Raw genomic sequence first — 17,374 nt, forward strand, 5'->3', positions numbered from 1 at the left:
ACAGTATAATGTTCCCACAGTACCGCCACCCCCTACATAGTATAATGTTCCCACAATAGCAGCTTGCCATACACACAGGATATTTGCGCAGGACTGCCATCCCCCTTACACACAGTACAATGTTCCCACAGCACTGCCTTCCACCCTCTTTCTAATGTTCCCATAGTACTGCCACCTACGTGCACAATATGGTACCATCCACCCCACCAAAAACCTCACAGGTAATTAACAAATACTCAGCCTCATTCTTGCTGCAGATACTAATCAACCCATGATCTATGAGATATTTACTCCTGATCCAACAGGGTAAAGCCCCCGTCACACACAGCATTCTCGCTAGCGAGATCGCTGCTGAGTCACAAGTTTTGTGACGCAGCAGCGATCTCACCAGTGAGATCGCTGTGTGTGACACTTACCAACAACCGGCCCCCCTGCCGGGTATCGCTGATCGTGCTGGAATGGACAGGACATTTTTTTGATCACTTGTCTCGCGCTGGCCAGCACGCATCGCTGCATGTGGCAGGCAGGAGACCAGTGATCAGCGATCTGGAGCTGGTAACCAAGGTACACAAGCCGGGCACCGCTTAGAAACCCGATGTGTACCTTGGTAACCAGCTCCCTGCAGCAGCACGCTGGTAACTAAGATACACTGCACATAACTAAGCAACGTGCGTCACTTGTTACCCGCGTGTCGCTGTCCTGATCGCTGGTGAAGCTGCCTGTTTGACAGCTCACCAGCGATCATGTAGCGACACACCAGCAATCCTGACAAGTTCATATTGTTGTCGGGATCGCTGATGAGTCGCTATGTGTGATGGGGCCCTATGTCTCAGACTCTGTGCACTGCAGACACAATGACGTCACTACATCACATCTGTAGTATGGATCCTCAGTACTCACTGCAAAGACTGGAGCATTGCACCTTGGGAACAGGGTTGGGTGAGTAGTGTGTGTGTTGTTTTTTTAAATGTCAGGAATTGTGGGGGCTTAATATTAAGAGAAGAGCTGCTGGGACTCTCATACTGAATGTGTGGCTGGTAGGGGTCACTATACTGAGTAAGGGGTTGTGGTGGACTGTAATTGCCTCCATACTGACATTGGGTCCTTATTTTGTGTAGCAGGTTGTGGTGGCCATAATACTGTGTGAGGTGCAGTAGGGGCCGTCACACTGTGTGCGGTCTGTGGTGGCCATCATACGGTGTGGGAGCTTTCATTCTGAGCTACGTGGGCACACAGAACAAATTCCTAGTGATGCGTCAGATGGGGATAAATAAGTGAGAAATACAGACCTTTGGTCTACCTGGTTGCAGTCCTGAAATGATATGGTGTTGTGTGCCAGGAGGGAGACATCAGATAGTACATTCTGAAGGAAAGCAAAGATAAAATGGCAGTGAGAATCTGGATTGTCAGCAGAGAGAATAGTGGAAGCAAAGAGTAGGACGAGGTCCTTAGCTCAGGTTTGCTAGACTATTTGGCTTATAACAAAAGTTATGTACCGCCACATGTAACCAGAATGTTCCTGACTGCATAATGCAGAAGAAGCATTCATAAAGTGTTGTGCCTCCTATCTGATGTATAAACTTCTCATCAATTTCTTGTTAAGTAAAGGAAAGTTTATTTTTGAACTTTTGGTGTCCCTCATTCATCTCCATACCATCTGGTCCAGGCCTGCTAAGTACAACTGCAGCATGTGGTCTGCAGAGTCCGGAGATATGACTTCACCAAATATAAATAAATATCTATAATATAACGGGCTAAGCGTCACTCTGTCTGAAGCCTCTATAGACTGCGCAAGCGCGACGTGCCTCCGCAGTCTGGACCCAGAGTGACGCATCCCCCACAGAGTGACGCAGACCCACAGGAGATCGCGGTGAGCACTGAACGCATACTGCGATCTCCGTAACACCTTACCGAACCCGGTGTTGCTGTTGCCGGCGGGGTCTTGCGTCTTCAGGTGTCTGGAGTGGGCATGTTGTAGCGCCGGAATCGGCGCCTGCGCAGTCCGCACTTACTGCCGCCATTTTGTTGAACACACACTGCAGTGTGTCTTCAAAAACATGGCGGAAAGCGAGGACTGCACAGGCGCCGAGTCCGGCACCACAACACGCCCACTCCAGACATGAATTGGCGCCTGCACAGTCCGTGCTTACCGCCGCCATGTTCTTGAAGATACACTGCAGTGTGTCTTCTAGAACATGGTGGCGAAAAGCGAGGACTGTGCAGGCGCCAAGTCCGGCACCACAAGGTGAGTATAAATGTTTTTTTTTTATGTGTGCAGTTTAATAGGGGTGAGGGGGACCATTCATATCAGGATTGGGGGGTGAGGGGAACATGTATACCACAAAAGGGGGGTGAGGGGACCATGCATACCAGGATAGGGGGTGAGAGGGCCATGCATACCATGATTGGGGCGTGAGAGGACCATGCATACCAGGATAGGGGGGTGAGAGGACCATGCATACCAGGATAGAGGGGTGAGGGCACCATGCATACCAGGATAGGGGGGTGAGGGTTCCATGCATACCAGGATAGGGGGGTGAGGGCCCAATGCATACCAGGATAGGGGGGTGAGGGCCCAATGCATACCAGGATAGGGGGGTGAGGGCCCAATGCATACCAGGATAGGGGGGTGAGGGCAAAATGCATACCAGGATAAGGGGGTGAGGGCACCATGTATACCAGGTTAGGGGGGTGAGGGGACCATGCATACTAGGATTGGGGGATGAGAGGAACATGCATACCAGAATTGGGGGGTGAGGGCACCATGCATACCATGATTGGGGCGTGAGAGGACCATGCATACCAGGATAGGGGGGTGAGAGGACCATGCATACCAGGATAGAGGGGTGAGGGCACCATGCATACCAGGATAGGGGGGTGAGGGCTCCATGCATACCAGGATAGGGGGGTGAGGGCCCAATGCATACCAGGATAGGGGGGTGAGGGCCCAATGCATACCAGGATAGGGGGGTGAGGGCCCAATGCATACCAGGATAGGGGGGTGAGGGCCCAATGCATACCAGGATAGGGGGGTGAGGGCACCATGCATACCAGGATAAGGGGGTGAGGGCACCATGTATACCAGGTTAGGGGGGTGAGGGGACCATGCATACTAGGATTGGGGGATGAGAGGAACATGCATACCAGAATTGGGGGGTGAGGGCACCATGCATATCATGATAGGGATGATGGGGTGCCATGCATACCACAATAGGGATAAGGGGGTGCCATGCATACCAGGATTGGGGGGTGAGGGAACCATGAATACCAGTATATGGATAAGGGGTACCATGCATACCAGGATTGGGGGGTAAGGGCACCATACATACCAGGATAGGGATGAGGGGTGCAGCAAATACCAGGTTGGAAGACCATATACCAATAAAAATGCCTGCCACCCGGGCAGAGAATGGGTTCATAGCTAGTTTATATATATTGTAGTGTGGCTAAGGGTCGAATAGTCAATTTAAGGTAGGTGTCGCAGAGATGGTTTGTCTCTGTGATGTAGCCCGGAGTGTTTCTGTAGTGCATAAAAGTACTAAGAGGTTCATTTGTTGCACCTGGGTCCGGGCTGTGGATAGCTATGAGAGATGGGTGGGTCTGCCTACCCACATATCTCACCTCTGAGTGTGGTTACAGCCTATATAATGGAGGCTGCTGTTTGGTACATGGTCTGTGTGTTGGGAGGGAGAAGGCCTCCTGTGTGTTTGGCTCCAGACCGAGCCTGAAGTACTGGACATTATCCCATCCTATGTGCCCACAGTCTTGGTGGAGCCGAGCCCTGCTATGGACAGGCAAAGCAAAGTATAAATGATCTAAAGGCTGTTTATTTTCTGTTTGTGTTTTTGGGGTTTATGAAGCAATAAACCTATATGAACTTTTAAAAGAACGTTTCTCCTGTTGTTCTCCCATCGCACCTGAGCGAGTACAACCCCTACAATATATATATACACACCACTCAAAAAATAAAGGGAACACTCAAACAGAATATAACGCCAAGTAAATCAAACTTCTGTGAAATCAAACTGTCCACTTAGGAAGCAACACTGATTGACAATCAATTTCACATGCTGTTGTGCAAATGGAATAGACAACAGATGGCAATTATCATGACACACTCAATAAAGGAGTGGTTCTGCAGGTGGGGACCACAGACCACATCTCAGTACCAATTCTTTCTGGCCGATGTTTTGGTCACTTTTGTTGGTTGTGCTTTCACACTCGTGATAGCCTGAGACGCATTGTACAACCCACACAAGTGGCTCAGGTAGTGCAGGATGGCACATCAATGCGAGCTGTGGCAAGAAGGTTTGCTGTGTCTGTCAGTGTAATGTCCAGAGGATGGAGGTGCTACCAGGAGACAGGCCAGTACACCAGGAGACATGGAGGGTGCCGTATGAAGGCAACAACCCAGCAGCAGGACCGCTACCTCAGCCTTTGTGCAAGGAGGAACAGAAGGAGCACTGCCAGAGCTCTGCAAAATGACCTCCAGCAGGCCACAAATGTGTGTGTGTTTGCACAAACGGTTAGAAACCGACTCCATGAGGATGGTCTTCTGAGTGCCCGACGTCCACAGATGGGGGTTGTGCTCACAGCCCAACACCGTGCAGGACGCATGGCATTTGCCACAGAACACCAGAATTGGCAAATTCGCCACTGGCGCCCTGTGCTCTTCACAGATGAAAGCAGGTTCACACTGAGCACATGTGACAGACGTGACAGTGTCTGGAGATGCCATGGAGAGCGATGTGCTGCCTGCAACATCCTTCAGCATGACCGGTTTGGCAGTGGGTCAGTAATGGTGTGGGGTGGCATTTCTTTGGAGGGCCGCACAGCCCTCCATGTGCTCGCCAGAGGCAGCCTGACTACCATTAGGTACCGAAATGAGATCCCCAAACCCCTTGTGAGACCGTATGCTGGTGCTGTTGGCCCTGGGTTCTTCCTAATGCAGGACAATACCAGACCTCATGTGGCTGGAGTGTGTCAGCAGTTCCTGCAAGATGAAGGCATTGAAGCTATGAACTGTCCCGCCCGTTCCCCACACCTGAATCCAATTGAGCACATCTGGGACATCATGTCTTGCACCACAGACTGTCCAGGAGTTGGCGGATGCTTTAATCCAAGTCTCGGAGGAGAATCCCTCAGGAGACAATCCGCCGCCTAATCAGAAGCATGCCCAGACTTTGTAGGGAGGTCATACAGGCATGTGAAGGCTGCACACACTACTGAGCATCTTTTTCTTGTCATGAGGCATTTCCACTGAAGTTGGATCAGCCTGTAATTTGATTTTCCACTTTGATTTTGAGTATCATTCCAAATCCAGACCTCCATGGGATATTCATTTTGATTTACATTGATAATAGTTATGTTTTATTGTTCTGAACACTTTCCATTATGCAATGAATAAAAATTTGCTACTGGAATATTTCATTCAGAGATATCTAGGAAGTGGTATTTTTGTGTTCCCTTTATTTATTTGAGCAGTGTATTTATTTTTTCTTTTGGGTGGTCCAATTCCAACTATTGCTGTGGGACCTGTGATTTCTATCTACATCGTGTATAGGATATTAGAGTATAATAAAATTGTTATGGACGTAACTTAACTAACATTGTGCAGTGACTCTGTTTTCCATATAGTGACAGATAATTCTAGTTACTAAAACTATGATATTTTTTTTCACGGTTAACCCTTTTTTTAAACCACTCTGATCAGTGCGATCATACAACATACAAGCCTCTGATGGGTCTGGTGATGCACTGTACTACTGTATAATTAAACATACTACACTGCTCAAAAAAATAAAGGAAACACTAAAATAGCACATCCTAGATATCACTGAATGAAATATTTAAGTTGAAAATCATTACTCATTACATAGTGGAATGCGTTGAGAACAATAAAACATAAAAATGATCACTGTACATCAAAATTAATATCTCATGGAGGGCTGGATTTAGAATGATATTCAAAATCAAAGTGGAAAATCAAATTACAGGCTGATCCAACTTCAGTGGAAATGCCCCAAGGCAAGGAAATGATGCTCAGTAGTGTGTGTAGCCTCCACGTGCCTGTATGACCTCCCTACAATGTCTGGGCATGCTCCTGAGCGGTGGATGGTCTCCTGAGGGATCTCCTCTGAGACCTGGACTAAAGCATCTGCCAACTCCTGGACAACGGGACTTTGGTGGATGGAGCAAGACATGATGTCCCAGATGTGCTCAATCGGATTCAGGTCTGGGGAATGGGCGGGCCAGTCCATAGCTTCAATGCCTTCATCTTGCAGGAATTGCTGACACACTCCAGCCACATGAGGTCTGGCATTGTCCTATATTAGGAGGAACCCAGGGCCAACCGCACCAGCATACTGTCACAATCCATTTATTGGATCTGTGTCAGATCTGGATTTCCTCACATTTAAACTTTTTTCCTTTCTGGCCATCATGGGTTAATGTCAGTTTTTACCCCGGTGGCCGCTGGTGTTACTGCATTGTAATTAATTATCTATGCAGGTGGGTGCCACTCCCACCTCCCTTTATAAGGCCACCTGGTGCTGCAGATCACTGTTAGTGATACACTTGCTCTTGGGAGACCAACCAAGCTGGAGTTCAGGAGCTGGCAAAGTTCTGTGGTGCTTCAGTTGTTTGCAGTTTTCAAGTGGATAACTCTGCTGTCCAGGAGCATTGCAGAAGAGCAAGCTAAGTGTTGTTTTGTTTTACCCTGTCTGTTGAATTTTTCCTTTGGGTTTTTGGTGCAGTACACTTTTTCCCTGTCTCACCTCCTGGGGAGAGGGTTGGGGGTTTAGCTCAGGGCTAAACAGGAGATAGGGACAGGTTGGGGACTTGGGCCTCACAACCATTAAGTGTACCCAGTGTACCCCCAAGTTAAGGAGAGTCAGGTCACCCCCTTAGCTTTAGGGGCAGTTCAGGGGCCCTTCTTCCACGTCACCTGTTTTCCCCTTACTGCCCCGTGACATTATCACCAACCCTCACATTTTTCCTGGTGAGCCATGGCTCAAATGCAGGTCTTCGCCCAACTGCTACATTCTCTCACCAATGAGCTTAAGGTGCTGCTGGGTGAGGTGGTGCAACAACTGCAGTAGTTGGTGGGGACCTGGGCCTCTGCTCAGGTGCAGGCTCAACCAGAACCTAAGATATCTCTCCCTGACAAGTTTTCTGGAGGGGGAGACAAATTTTTAGTGTTTCAGGAGGCCTGTAAATTATATTTCAGTCTCCGCCCCCGTTCTTCAGGGAGTGAAGAACAGCGCATGGGGATTATTGTCTCCCTACTCAGGGGTGATCCCCAGGCCTGGGCTTTTTCTCTGCTGACCGGTTCGCCATCCTTACGGTCGGTAGACGGGTTTCTTACGGCTCTGGTGTTGGTGTATGGCGATCTAGATGTCGTCTCTCTAGCGGAATCCCGACTCCGTAAAATCAAGCAGGGGTGCCTGCTGGCTGAGGAGTACTGCTCTGAGTTTAGGCGGTGGGCCACGGATACTCAGTGGAATGACCCTGCCCTTAGGAGTCATTTTGTACAGGGTCTGTCCCCAAGGTTGCAGGATACTCTATTGCAGTACGCCACCCCCAGGTCACTGGAGGCCGCCATATCCCTTGCCATCCGAGTGGATAGACACCTTAGGAAGAGACATACACCTTATGTGCCCTCTATAGTCCTTGCTAGGGAGAAGGACACACCTGAGCAGTCAGAGGAACCCATGCAGCTTGGAGTAGTTGTTTCCAAAAAGGGGTTGCCCGCAGTTCGCCGAGGTGTGGGGGCATGTTTTTACTGTGGGCAGACTGGCCATTTTATAGGAGTCTGCCCAGTGCATGCCAAATCTTCTGTACCACCGAAGAGGCCACCTCCCCCTGGTTGGGTGGACGGAGATGACCAAGGAGTGTATTATTTCTTCCACTCAGTGTACCTTATTGGCGGAAGTTACGGTGGGTGGCGAGACTGAGGGCCTTCTGGATCTTGTGGACAGTGGAGCTGGAGTCAACCTGGTGGATTCCCACTTTGTGCAGACCCATGGCCTCAGATGTAGGACGCTAGCCAAACCCTTAAGCGTCCAGGCCATTGACTCTGTCACACTAAGCCAGGGGAGCCTTACCCAAGTCGTGGACAATATACATCTACATATAGGGACTCATCATGAGGAGTTCTGTTATGCTACGTCTTGGGGCGGAATACCATCACCTATTGTTTTAGGCCTCCCTTGGTTAAAGAAACACAACCCGGTGATAGTTTGTCATGAGCGCTTCGGAGGTGACAGGCTATCATCCTGCGTCAGGCCTCAGAAGGTGTGAGTGCCTGTCCATACAGACTGCTTCCTGAACCATCTGCCTCTAGGACCCAACGTCGACCTCCTCCTGCCCTGAGAAGTTTGGACCTATTTAGTTAGTGGCTCAGCTGTGACCCAGTGCGGATAATAGCTTCATTTCCACTTCTGCTTGCTAGAGTGTTGGACCTTCTCAGTGTGCTCCAGTTTGGTGTCCGGAATCCCTCTTCTGGTATCCGTATCTGGCTATTCAGCTAAGTGTTCCCCTGTTTATCTCACCTTACCGTCTTTAGTTTAGCGGAGACTACCTAGCGTGCATCTCCCTCCCGTTCCCTATTCAGGACTAGGCCACAGGGAGATTCAGGGCCTCAGGTTCCGGCTCGGCGATTGGTGAGAAACCAATATAGGGACTCAATAGGAGTTCTAGGGAGAGATTAGATCTAGCCTAGGAGTCACCAAATCCCTTCCTTAGTGTCTGGGCCCCCTTCCCCATTTCCCTTTATGTTACACTTGGTTTTCTCTCACCGTGCGTGACATAGATTGGCGGTCTGGGGAAGTTGTCAGCTGGGGGCAGTCATGTGAGGGCTGCTGCCCGGGGGCTACTGTCTCCACCATCTTGCTACAACTGTTCCCTTCCCCAGTTGGGGCAGCAGAGATGCTGCGCGGGAGTAGGGACCAGTCTCAGCCCTCACGATTAGCTAACCCTGTTAGTCGGAGTCCTCTTAGTAGGAGGGGTCAGCGGAGGGTGGTGGTTTCCTCTGAAAATCGTGGGGGTGTGAGTGTGGTGACACAGGGGGATGCCTCTGTTGTCAGTCCTTCAAAGAGTTCACCATTTTGTGGCAAACGCATAAGTCTTAATAAACATTCAGGTCCGGACCTGTGTGTGAATGAGTTTTTATGGGTGTCCACCAATCACATCCGGTGGAAGTGTGCTGCTGGATTCTGGAATTATCGAGTTATCGGTCCTTATCGGGTGTCTGCCATTTTCGGCCCAGCGACCTACCAGCTGGGGTTACCCTCTGTTATGCCCATACACAATTGTTAAGGAGAGTCAGGTCACCCCCTTAGCCTTAGGGGAAGTTCAGAAGCCCTTCTTCCATGTCACCTGTTTTCCCCTTACTGCCCCGTGATACATATGGTCTCACAAGGGGTCTGAGGATCTCATCTTGGTACCTAATGGCAGTCAGGCTACCTCTGGCGAGCACATGGAGGGCTGTGTGACCCTCCAAAGAAATTCCACCCCACACCATTACCAACCCACTGCCAAACCGATCATGCTGAAGGATGTTGCAGGCAGCAGATCCCCCATCTGTGGACATCGGGCACTCAGACTATCTTCATGGAGTCGGTTTCTAACCATTTGTGCAGACATATGCACATTTGTGGCCTCATTTTGCAGGGCTCTGGCAGTGTTCCTCCTGTTCCTCCTTGCACAAAGGCTGAGGTAGCGGTCCTGCTGCTGGGTTGTTGACCTCCTATGGCCCCCTCCACCTCTCCTGGTGTACTGGTCTGTCTTCTGGTAGCGTCTCTAGCATCTGGACACTATGATGACAAACACAGCAAACCTTCTTACCACCGCTCACATTGATGTGCCATCCTGCATGAGCTGCACTTCTTGAGCCACTTGTGTGGGTTGTAGAGTCCGTCTCATGCTACCACGATTGTGAAAGCACAACCAACATTCAAAAGTGACCAAAACATCAGCCAGAAAGCATTGGTACTGAGATGTGGTCTGTGGTCCCCACCTGCAGAACCACTCCTTTATTGAGTGTGTCTTGATAATTGCCAATAATTTCCATCTGTTGTCTATTCCATTTGCACAACAGCATGTGAAATTGATTGTCATTCAGTGTTGCTTCCTAACTGGACAGTTTGATTTCACAGAAGTTTGATTTACTTAGCGTTATATTCTGTTTGAGTGTTCCCTTTATTTTTTGAGCAAAGTATATCTACAGCATTTCTCTGATCCACCCAGTCAGTGATTTTATCATAGAAGGAAATTAAGTTAGTTTGACATAACTTATTAGTTACAAACCTATGCTGACTCTGCTTTATCACTTTTTTCTTATCCAGGTACTTGCATATATGTTGTTTAATAATTTGTTCAAAGATCTTTCCTGGTATAGAAGTCAGACTCACCAGCCTATAGTTCCCTGGGTCCACCTTCTTCCCCTTTTTGAAGATAGGAACAACATTTGCTCTTCTCCAGTCTACTGGAGCTTCTGTTCTCCTAGAATTTTTATTGATTTTGGATTGTGGTTCAAAAATTTCTTCTGCTATCTCCTTCAGTACTATGGGGTGTAATTCATCTGGCACTGGAGATTTGAATTATTTTATGTTAGCTAAGTGTTTCCTCACTATCTTACTGTTTATAGATATCCTGGATTCTTCTATTCCCTTAATAGGACATCGAAGATCAGTTGGTTACATTTCCTTTCTGAGAGAAAACAGATGCAAAATAGGAATTTAAAAGTTTGGCCTTCTCAACATCCTTTCTCACCATTTCATCACTTTCTTTCTGTAAAAATCCTATAGCATATTTGACTTTTGTTTTACTTGTGACATATCCCCCAAATCCTTTTTTATTGCTTTTGACACCTTTTGCAAGCCTTAATTCATTGTCAGCTTTACTAGTCTGATTTGTGCCGTGCAGCTTCTGCATTATATTCTTCTGTAGATATGCCTCCCTCTTTCCATTTGATAACCATTTCTTTCTTCCTTTTTAGCATGTGTTTAAGTTCTGTGTTCATCCATCCTGGTTTCCTTAAATGCTTCCTATTCTTCCCTCTTTTTGGAATTGTTAACGATTGTGCTTTGAGAATCTAATTTTTCAAGATTTCCCATCCGTCCTGGACATTTTTGTCCTTAAGGATATCCAGCTATTGGATCCCTCCGATTCTCTTTCTGACTCCCTTAAAATCTGCCTTTCTGAAATCTAACCTTGACGCCTGAGTCTTCACAGGTCTTCCACCTCTAGTAATCCAAAATTCATGGCCGCAACCTGCTAGGGTCTCAGCCACTATTACCTCCTCAACCATTTCCTCCCTGTTTATAAGGATTAGCTCCAAGGTAGCAAATCCCCTTGTTTTCTCCCTTACCTTTTGGAAGATAAAGTTGTCAGCGAGAGAGGATAAGGATTTGCTTGACCTAGTTAGTTTTGCCTGAGAGAGATTCCCAACAAATGTCTGGATAGTAAAATCTCCAATGACCACTATGTCATATTTTTTGGAGAACTTGGCCATTTGATGCATAAAGAGTTCATCCATATCCTCAGCTTGCACAGGCGGCCTGTAGTAAATGCCTACAAAGGTGCCTGTTGAATTATTCTATGCTTGTTATCTTACCCAAACAGTTTCCACAGAACTCCCAGTCTCTGAAGCTTCAATCTCTGTGCAGATATAAGCATTTCTAACATAGAGTGCGACACCTCCTCCTCGTTTATCAAGTCTGTTTCTTGCAAATAAGTTGTATCCTTCTAGCCTTGTATTCCAATCATGAAACTGCCAGGGGTTTTTGCTGCAGCCGCACCTGTGCCATCCATGCGGTGTACATCTATGTTCTGGGGCCCAGAAGGATTAATTTGAAAAAAAAAAAAAAGTTTCACTTGTTAAATAATAATAAAATGTGTCTTCTGCTTTTTATTTTTTTTTTATTTTTACAAGAATTGTTAGAGCCAATTTTCATTTCAAACATTTTATATGTTTTGTTCTGGTGTATTTCCTATAATATAGGAAAGCCTAAGGCTGGTTTCACATTAGCTTTTTTTCACGCAGCACATCGTGCGCTATCGGTCACATGCGCCATATGCTCCTATGTTTAACATGGCGGGCGCATGGTCTAGCGCTTGCACGCGTTCGTCTGTTATCCTGCGCATGCGCTTTTACCAGGTGTGCGCCTAGATGCACCCGATGCAACCTGTTGTATTCTTGGGTCCGCCGAAAGGCGTCAAAAAACCGCATGTGCACGGAATGCAACAAAATAACGTATTACTGTCTATGGGAATGCAGGCGTGCACATGGACATGCGTTTTCGTGCGCCTGCGTTTTTGATGTAAAAATGTGTAGACACTGGTTTTAAACGCTAGAGAACAAATATGCATAAACGCAAACACCTGCAAAAACGCATGACGCGCTGCGCAAAAAAACGCCAATGTGAAATTAATCTAAGGTCAGAAATAAGTCCTATAAGGCACTGTACATGGAGACTTTGGGATCAGATCATTTCTGTCCATGTTGTTTGTGCAAACAAAAAAAAGATTTTATAAAAGCCTCAAACTTCTGTGTGTGACTCAGACCTGAGATCTAACGTGATAGATGATTACAGTGCGGGGAAGACGGGAAACCTTCATATAGACGGCCGGTGGTGATGGAGTCAGTGACGGACTCTGGCCAAATATGTTTCTAGAGCCGTAGTAGAAGATGAAGATGTCGTCCTCATCATGAAGTAGTTATTTCTCCTGTCCCGTGTAATGAATATCTCCTGCAGTATTGCTAATGCCGATTCCAGTGTCGGTAAATGAGACGAGAATTAGCGTTATGGAAGATGAGTCTATGAGAAACGTATTCAGCTGCCGACTCCGAGGAAGAAACTGCTTGTTGTCTGTGGCCTAAACATATAGGTTTTATTAGTAGATGTAAAGAAGAAAACGAGATACTGTAAAATAATAAATCTCCTCATATGTTTCCCTTATTATATCGAATAATTGTATTATTACACAGGATTTTTAGATGTGACATTGGCTCATCTTCTTCTCATTCAGGTCTCTACAATATCGGCTCCTCTCAGTGAAGATCTTCCATTTAATAAAATTTTCCTGATATACCCATCAAAGATGGATATGGACAGAGATAATATGGCGGAGAGGATATTACACCTCACCCTAGAGATCCTCTTCCGGCTTACTGGAGAGGTGAGAGATTCTGATGATGTCACATTACATCATTCTTATCTATGGGAATAACAGATGGACAGAACTGGAGAGGTGAGGGCTCTGGAAGTGTCTGTACTGAGATTTATTACTGTCTTTCCATAACCAGGATTACACAGTAGTGAAGAAGACCTCTAGTGAACCCTGTCAGAACCCTGTGTCTGACAAGTGGGGAAGACCCTTGAGCCCAATCAAATGGCCTCCACCTCACCCCCTGATACATGAGGACATCAATGATCAGAAGATCCTAGCACTCATCTACAAGATGATTGAGCTGCTGACTGGACAGGTGACACTGGTGGGAATGCTGGGACATTATAGAGTAACAACATGAAGAGATCGGGGGGTGACGATATCTTTGTATGTGTCAGGTTCCTATAAGGTGTCAGGATGTTGCTGTCTATTTCTCCATGGAGGAATGGGAGTATTTAGAAGAACACAAAGATCTGTATAAGGATTTCATGATGGATGTTCCCCAGCCCCTCACATCACCAGGTAATAGACAGGACTAAATACACACAGCCTATAATTATCTGTATGTTATGAATGAATTCAGTCCCTGTATGTGTTTCTTCCAGATCTATCCAGTAAGATGACAACACCAGAGAAATGTCCCCGTCCTCTTCTACAGGACTATAAACAAGAGGATCCCAATGTTCCTCAGAATCATCAGGTAGATGGAGAGAAGGTGTCATATGAGATCTCCCCTGTGATGTGTAGAGGGCTGTGAAGGTCTTGTGCTCAGTCTTGTTTAATCCACCAGTATTATATGTTTTATAGTTGTGTAATAAGAACAATGTAGAAGGCAGGATTAGAGCTGATTATAGATGTGACTTCTCCATCTGTCTGTGACTTTTACCTTATTTGTTTCAGGGTGAAGATGTAACCCATTGTAATGTACTGTAAAGATGTTTCTAGAAACTTCTAGAAGTCTCCCCTTTTCTTATCAGGATATTACAGCTTGCAATGTAGCTGCAAACCCCCTTCTCTTCCCCCCACACACACACACACCATTGTCTTCATGTGCACAGCTCTGTGAAACCTGAAACTGTCCATTTCCTGTGAGCTAGGAATGTTAATTAGCTAAGTGAAAAGATGATCCTTTGTTTAAAACCAAAGGCTGGTTACAGGTATAGGAAATATTAAAAGAAGCCTAGCTCGCACTCAGCTCATGACAGAGATATAATAGTCATATTTCCGTGATCTGAGTGGACCCGGCTTCGCTACGGTGCCTCTGGCGAAGTTCTCTGACTTCCAGAACCTGAGATATGTATTGCTCCCAAATGGAATGTCCTATCTAGTGCATTCTTGATGTCTTCTTGTTGGATTCGTTAAATCACAAACAATGATGCCCTATGTGTGGTGGTACGGGCTTTTCTCATTTAGGTATAGTTATTCTAAGTTTTGTAGCCAAATCATAACTTGGAGAGAGGGAGGTGGGACCTTCCCAGACCGCCCATTTTGTGAGGTCACAGACCCAAAAGGATAAGGGATTCCCTCCCCAAACTCAGTCAGTTCTGCCGAGGTCCTCATGCCAGAGAGACGTGCCGATGAGTGGGGACGTTTGGTTAAGTGCCCCTCCAACCACATGGGATGCCTAAAGAATTATAAGCAGCCATGAGTGTACTTTCTGTTTTCATCCATTTTTGCTTTATACTTGTATCTGTACATATGTAATGTCTCAACTTTATAGCAACGTTTATATTTGTAACCACTGCCCCGACTATTTTGGGGAATAAATGATAAAAGTATTTTGTCTGCCTTCATGCTCTAGGAAACGAATTATACGCCTTGCTTAAATAATCGCTACTAATTTGTGGGGTTTGCCACGGACCCTCTTAATTTAACTCTGTGAATTAAGAAAAGCGTGGATGGTGGCAGCGTGGTGTGTGCGATTGATTAGGCTAGTTGGCAGGACAGAAGGGTCTTATATATTGCTAAAGGGGGGCTGCGGCCACAGCATTGATAATTCCATTACTGCAGTAGCCTAATTGCCCGTGCACAACAAGCAGCCTGTCCGGCGACTAATTATCCTAGGTGCAGTTCCCTGACTGACCTGAGGGTAAGGGGGCGCCGGAGAGCTGCGAGTTCCAAAGTGGAACTGAGAAAGTGGGATATACATAAATCCCCGCAGTTCTTGGAAGGTTGTTAGCAGTGGTGGGGCAACCAAAATACCCTCTGCGATAAATTGTTAGAGCAAGGTTAGCTTGCTGTATTTTTGTCACATGGTGCCAGTGGTGGGATAACTAAGATAAGCCCCCACTGTGCCTGTGACAGCCGTGTGCCGGCAGTGCGTCGTGTCCCTCCGTCCGCTGATACACCCGTGTCAGTGGTGGGATTGTGACATATTGGTGACAAAGGGTCCTCTGTCCATCACGTTTTGGTGGCAGCGGGTCTCCCGTTCGTCACATATTGGTGGCAGCGGTGGGCTGTTCATCACACCCATATTAATCTGTTCCCACAGTACTGCCTTCCCCCATTTTCTAATGTTCCCATAGTATGGCTCCCTGGACAATATCCCATCCTATGTGCCCACAGGCTTGGCAGAGCCAGTGGCGAGTTTGTCAATGCTGGTGTTCTGTTGCAAATGCCAAGTGTCCTGCATGGTGTTGGGCTGTGAGCACAACCCCCATCTGTAAACATCGGGCACTCAGACCATCCTAATGGAGTCAGTTTCTAACCTTTTGTGCAGACACATGCACATTTGTGGCCTGCTAGAGGTCATTTAACAGGGCTCTGGCAGTGCTTCTCCTGTTCCTCCTTGCACAAAGGCTGAGGTAGCTGTCCTGCTGCTGGGTTGTTGCCTTCCTACAGCCCCCTCCACTTCTCCTGGTGTACTGGCCTGTCTCCTGGTAGTGCCTCCAGCCTCTGGACACTACACTGAGAGACACAGCAAACATTCTTGCCACAGCTCGCATTGATGTGCCATCCTGGATGAGCTGCACTACCTGTGCCACTTGTGTGGGTTGTAGAGTCCGTTTCATGCTACCACGATTTTGAAAGCGCAACCAACATTCAAAAGTGACCAAAACATCAGCCAGAAAGCCTTGGTACTGAGATGTGGTCTGTGGTCCCCACCTGCAGAACCACTCCTTTATTGAGTGTGTCTTGATAATTGCCAATAATTTCCATCTGTTGTCTATTCCATTTGCACAACAGCATGTGAAATTGATTGTCATTCAGTGTTGCTTCCTAACTAGACAGTTTGATTTCACAGAAGTTTGATTTACCTGGCATTATATTCTGTTTGAATGTTCCCTTTATATTTTGAGCATTGTATATCTACAGCATTTCTCTGAACCACCCAGCCAGTGATTCTGTCATAGAAGGAAATTAAGTTAGTCTGACATGACTTATTAGTTACAAACCTATGCTGACTCTGTTATGATCTGTTCAGTTTGTGACTATCCGTCATTTTCTTGTAGTGTTCTGGCTGCTGGTCTTTTTCCTCTGGTGCTGGGTTTGTCTTAGGTCAGGTGATTGTATCACCCTTTATTAACCTACACCTGTCTCCCATTCCTTGCTGGACTACAGTGTTAATCCGCTTGAGTTCTGGCTTGGAGCTTTGCTTTGCCTTCTGTGTGTTTAATTAGTGCAGCGCTGGTACCTCCGGTTCTGCAAGTCTTAGTTTCTGTTTTCAGTTTGTTTCTGCAGCCTTCTCTTTGTTTTCTAGGAGGTGACCCGTTTTTGTACCCAGTCCTTAGATCTTTCAGGCACCCCCTTCCCTCTATCTATAGGTCTTCACTTGAGATTAACTTAGGATCATCGGTGGGTCTATTCGCAAGGAATGGGTTGCCCACTCCATCGTAGGGTATCAGCCTAGTCTCAGTGCAGGGTCAGTTTTCCCCCTCCTACCCTAATCCTGTGCTGCAGTACCATAACAAACTCTCCTTAATCATTTCTTTATTATCCAGGTACTTGCATACATGTTGTTTAATAATTTGTTCAAAGATATTTCCTGGTATAGAAATCAGACTCACTGGCCTATAGTTCCCTGGGTCCACCTTCTTCCCCTTTTTGAAGATAGGAACAACATTTGCTCTTCTCAAGTCTACTGGGACTTCTGTTCTCCAAGAATTTTCAATGATTTTGGAGAGTGGTTCGAAAATTTATTCTGCTGTCTCCTTCAGTACTCTGGGGTGTAATTCATCTGGACCTGGAGATTTGAATTATT

At 46.8% G+C, this 17,374-nt stretch overlaps 2 protein-coding genes across 3 annotated transcripts in view; both read left to right on the forward strand.

The window, feature by feature from the left end:
• The window catches only part of LOC141047089 (uncharacterized), a 559,273-nt gene that overhangs the window by 211,291 nt on the left and 330,608 nt on the right, over nt 1-17,374 (forward strand). The window lies entirely within an intron of this gene.
• Nucleotides 1-17,374, forward strand: part of LOC141047093 (uncharacterized) — a 300,636-nt gene that overhangs the window by 210,341 nt on the left and 72,921 nt on the right. Inside the window, exons 2-5 of the mRNA XM_073542057.1 lie at nt 13,033-13,182; nt 13,310-13,489; nt 13,572-13,695; nt 13,779-13,873. Of these exons, the coding sequence (XP_073398158.1) occupies nt 13,033-13,182; nt 13,310-13,489; nt 13,572-13,695; nt 13,779-13,873 (549 nt within the window). The remainder of the gene's footprint in view (nt 1-13,032; nt 13,183-13,309; nt 13,490-13,571; nt 13,696-13,778; nt 13,874-17,374) is intronic.

The sequence above is a fragment of the Dendrobates tinctorius genome, unplaced genomic scaffold (genome assembly GCF_039654945.1).
Source record: "Dendrobates tinctorius isolate UK_male_01 unplaced genomic scaffold, ASM3965494v1 ptg000126l, whole genome shotgun sequence".
NCBI lineage: Eukaryota > Metazoa > Chordata > Amphibia > Anura > Dendrobatidae > Dendrobates > Dendrobates tinctorius.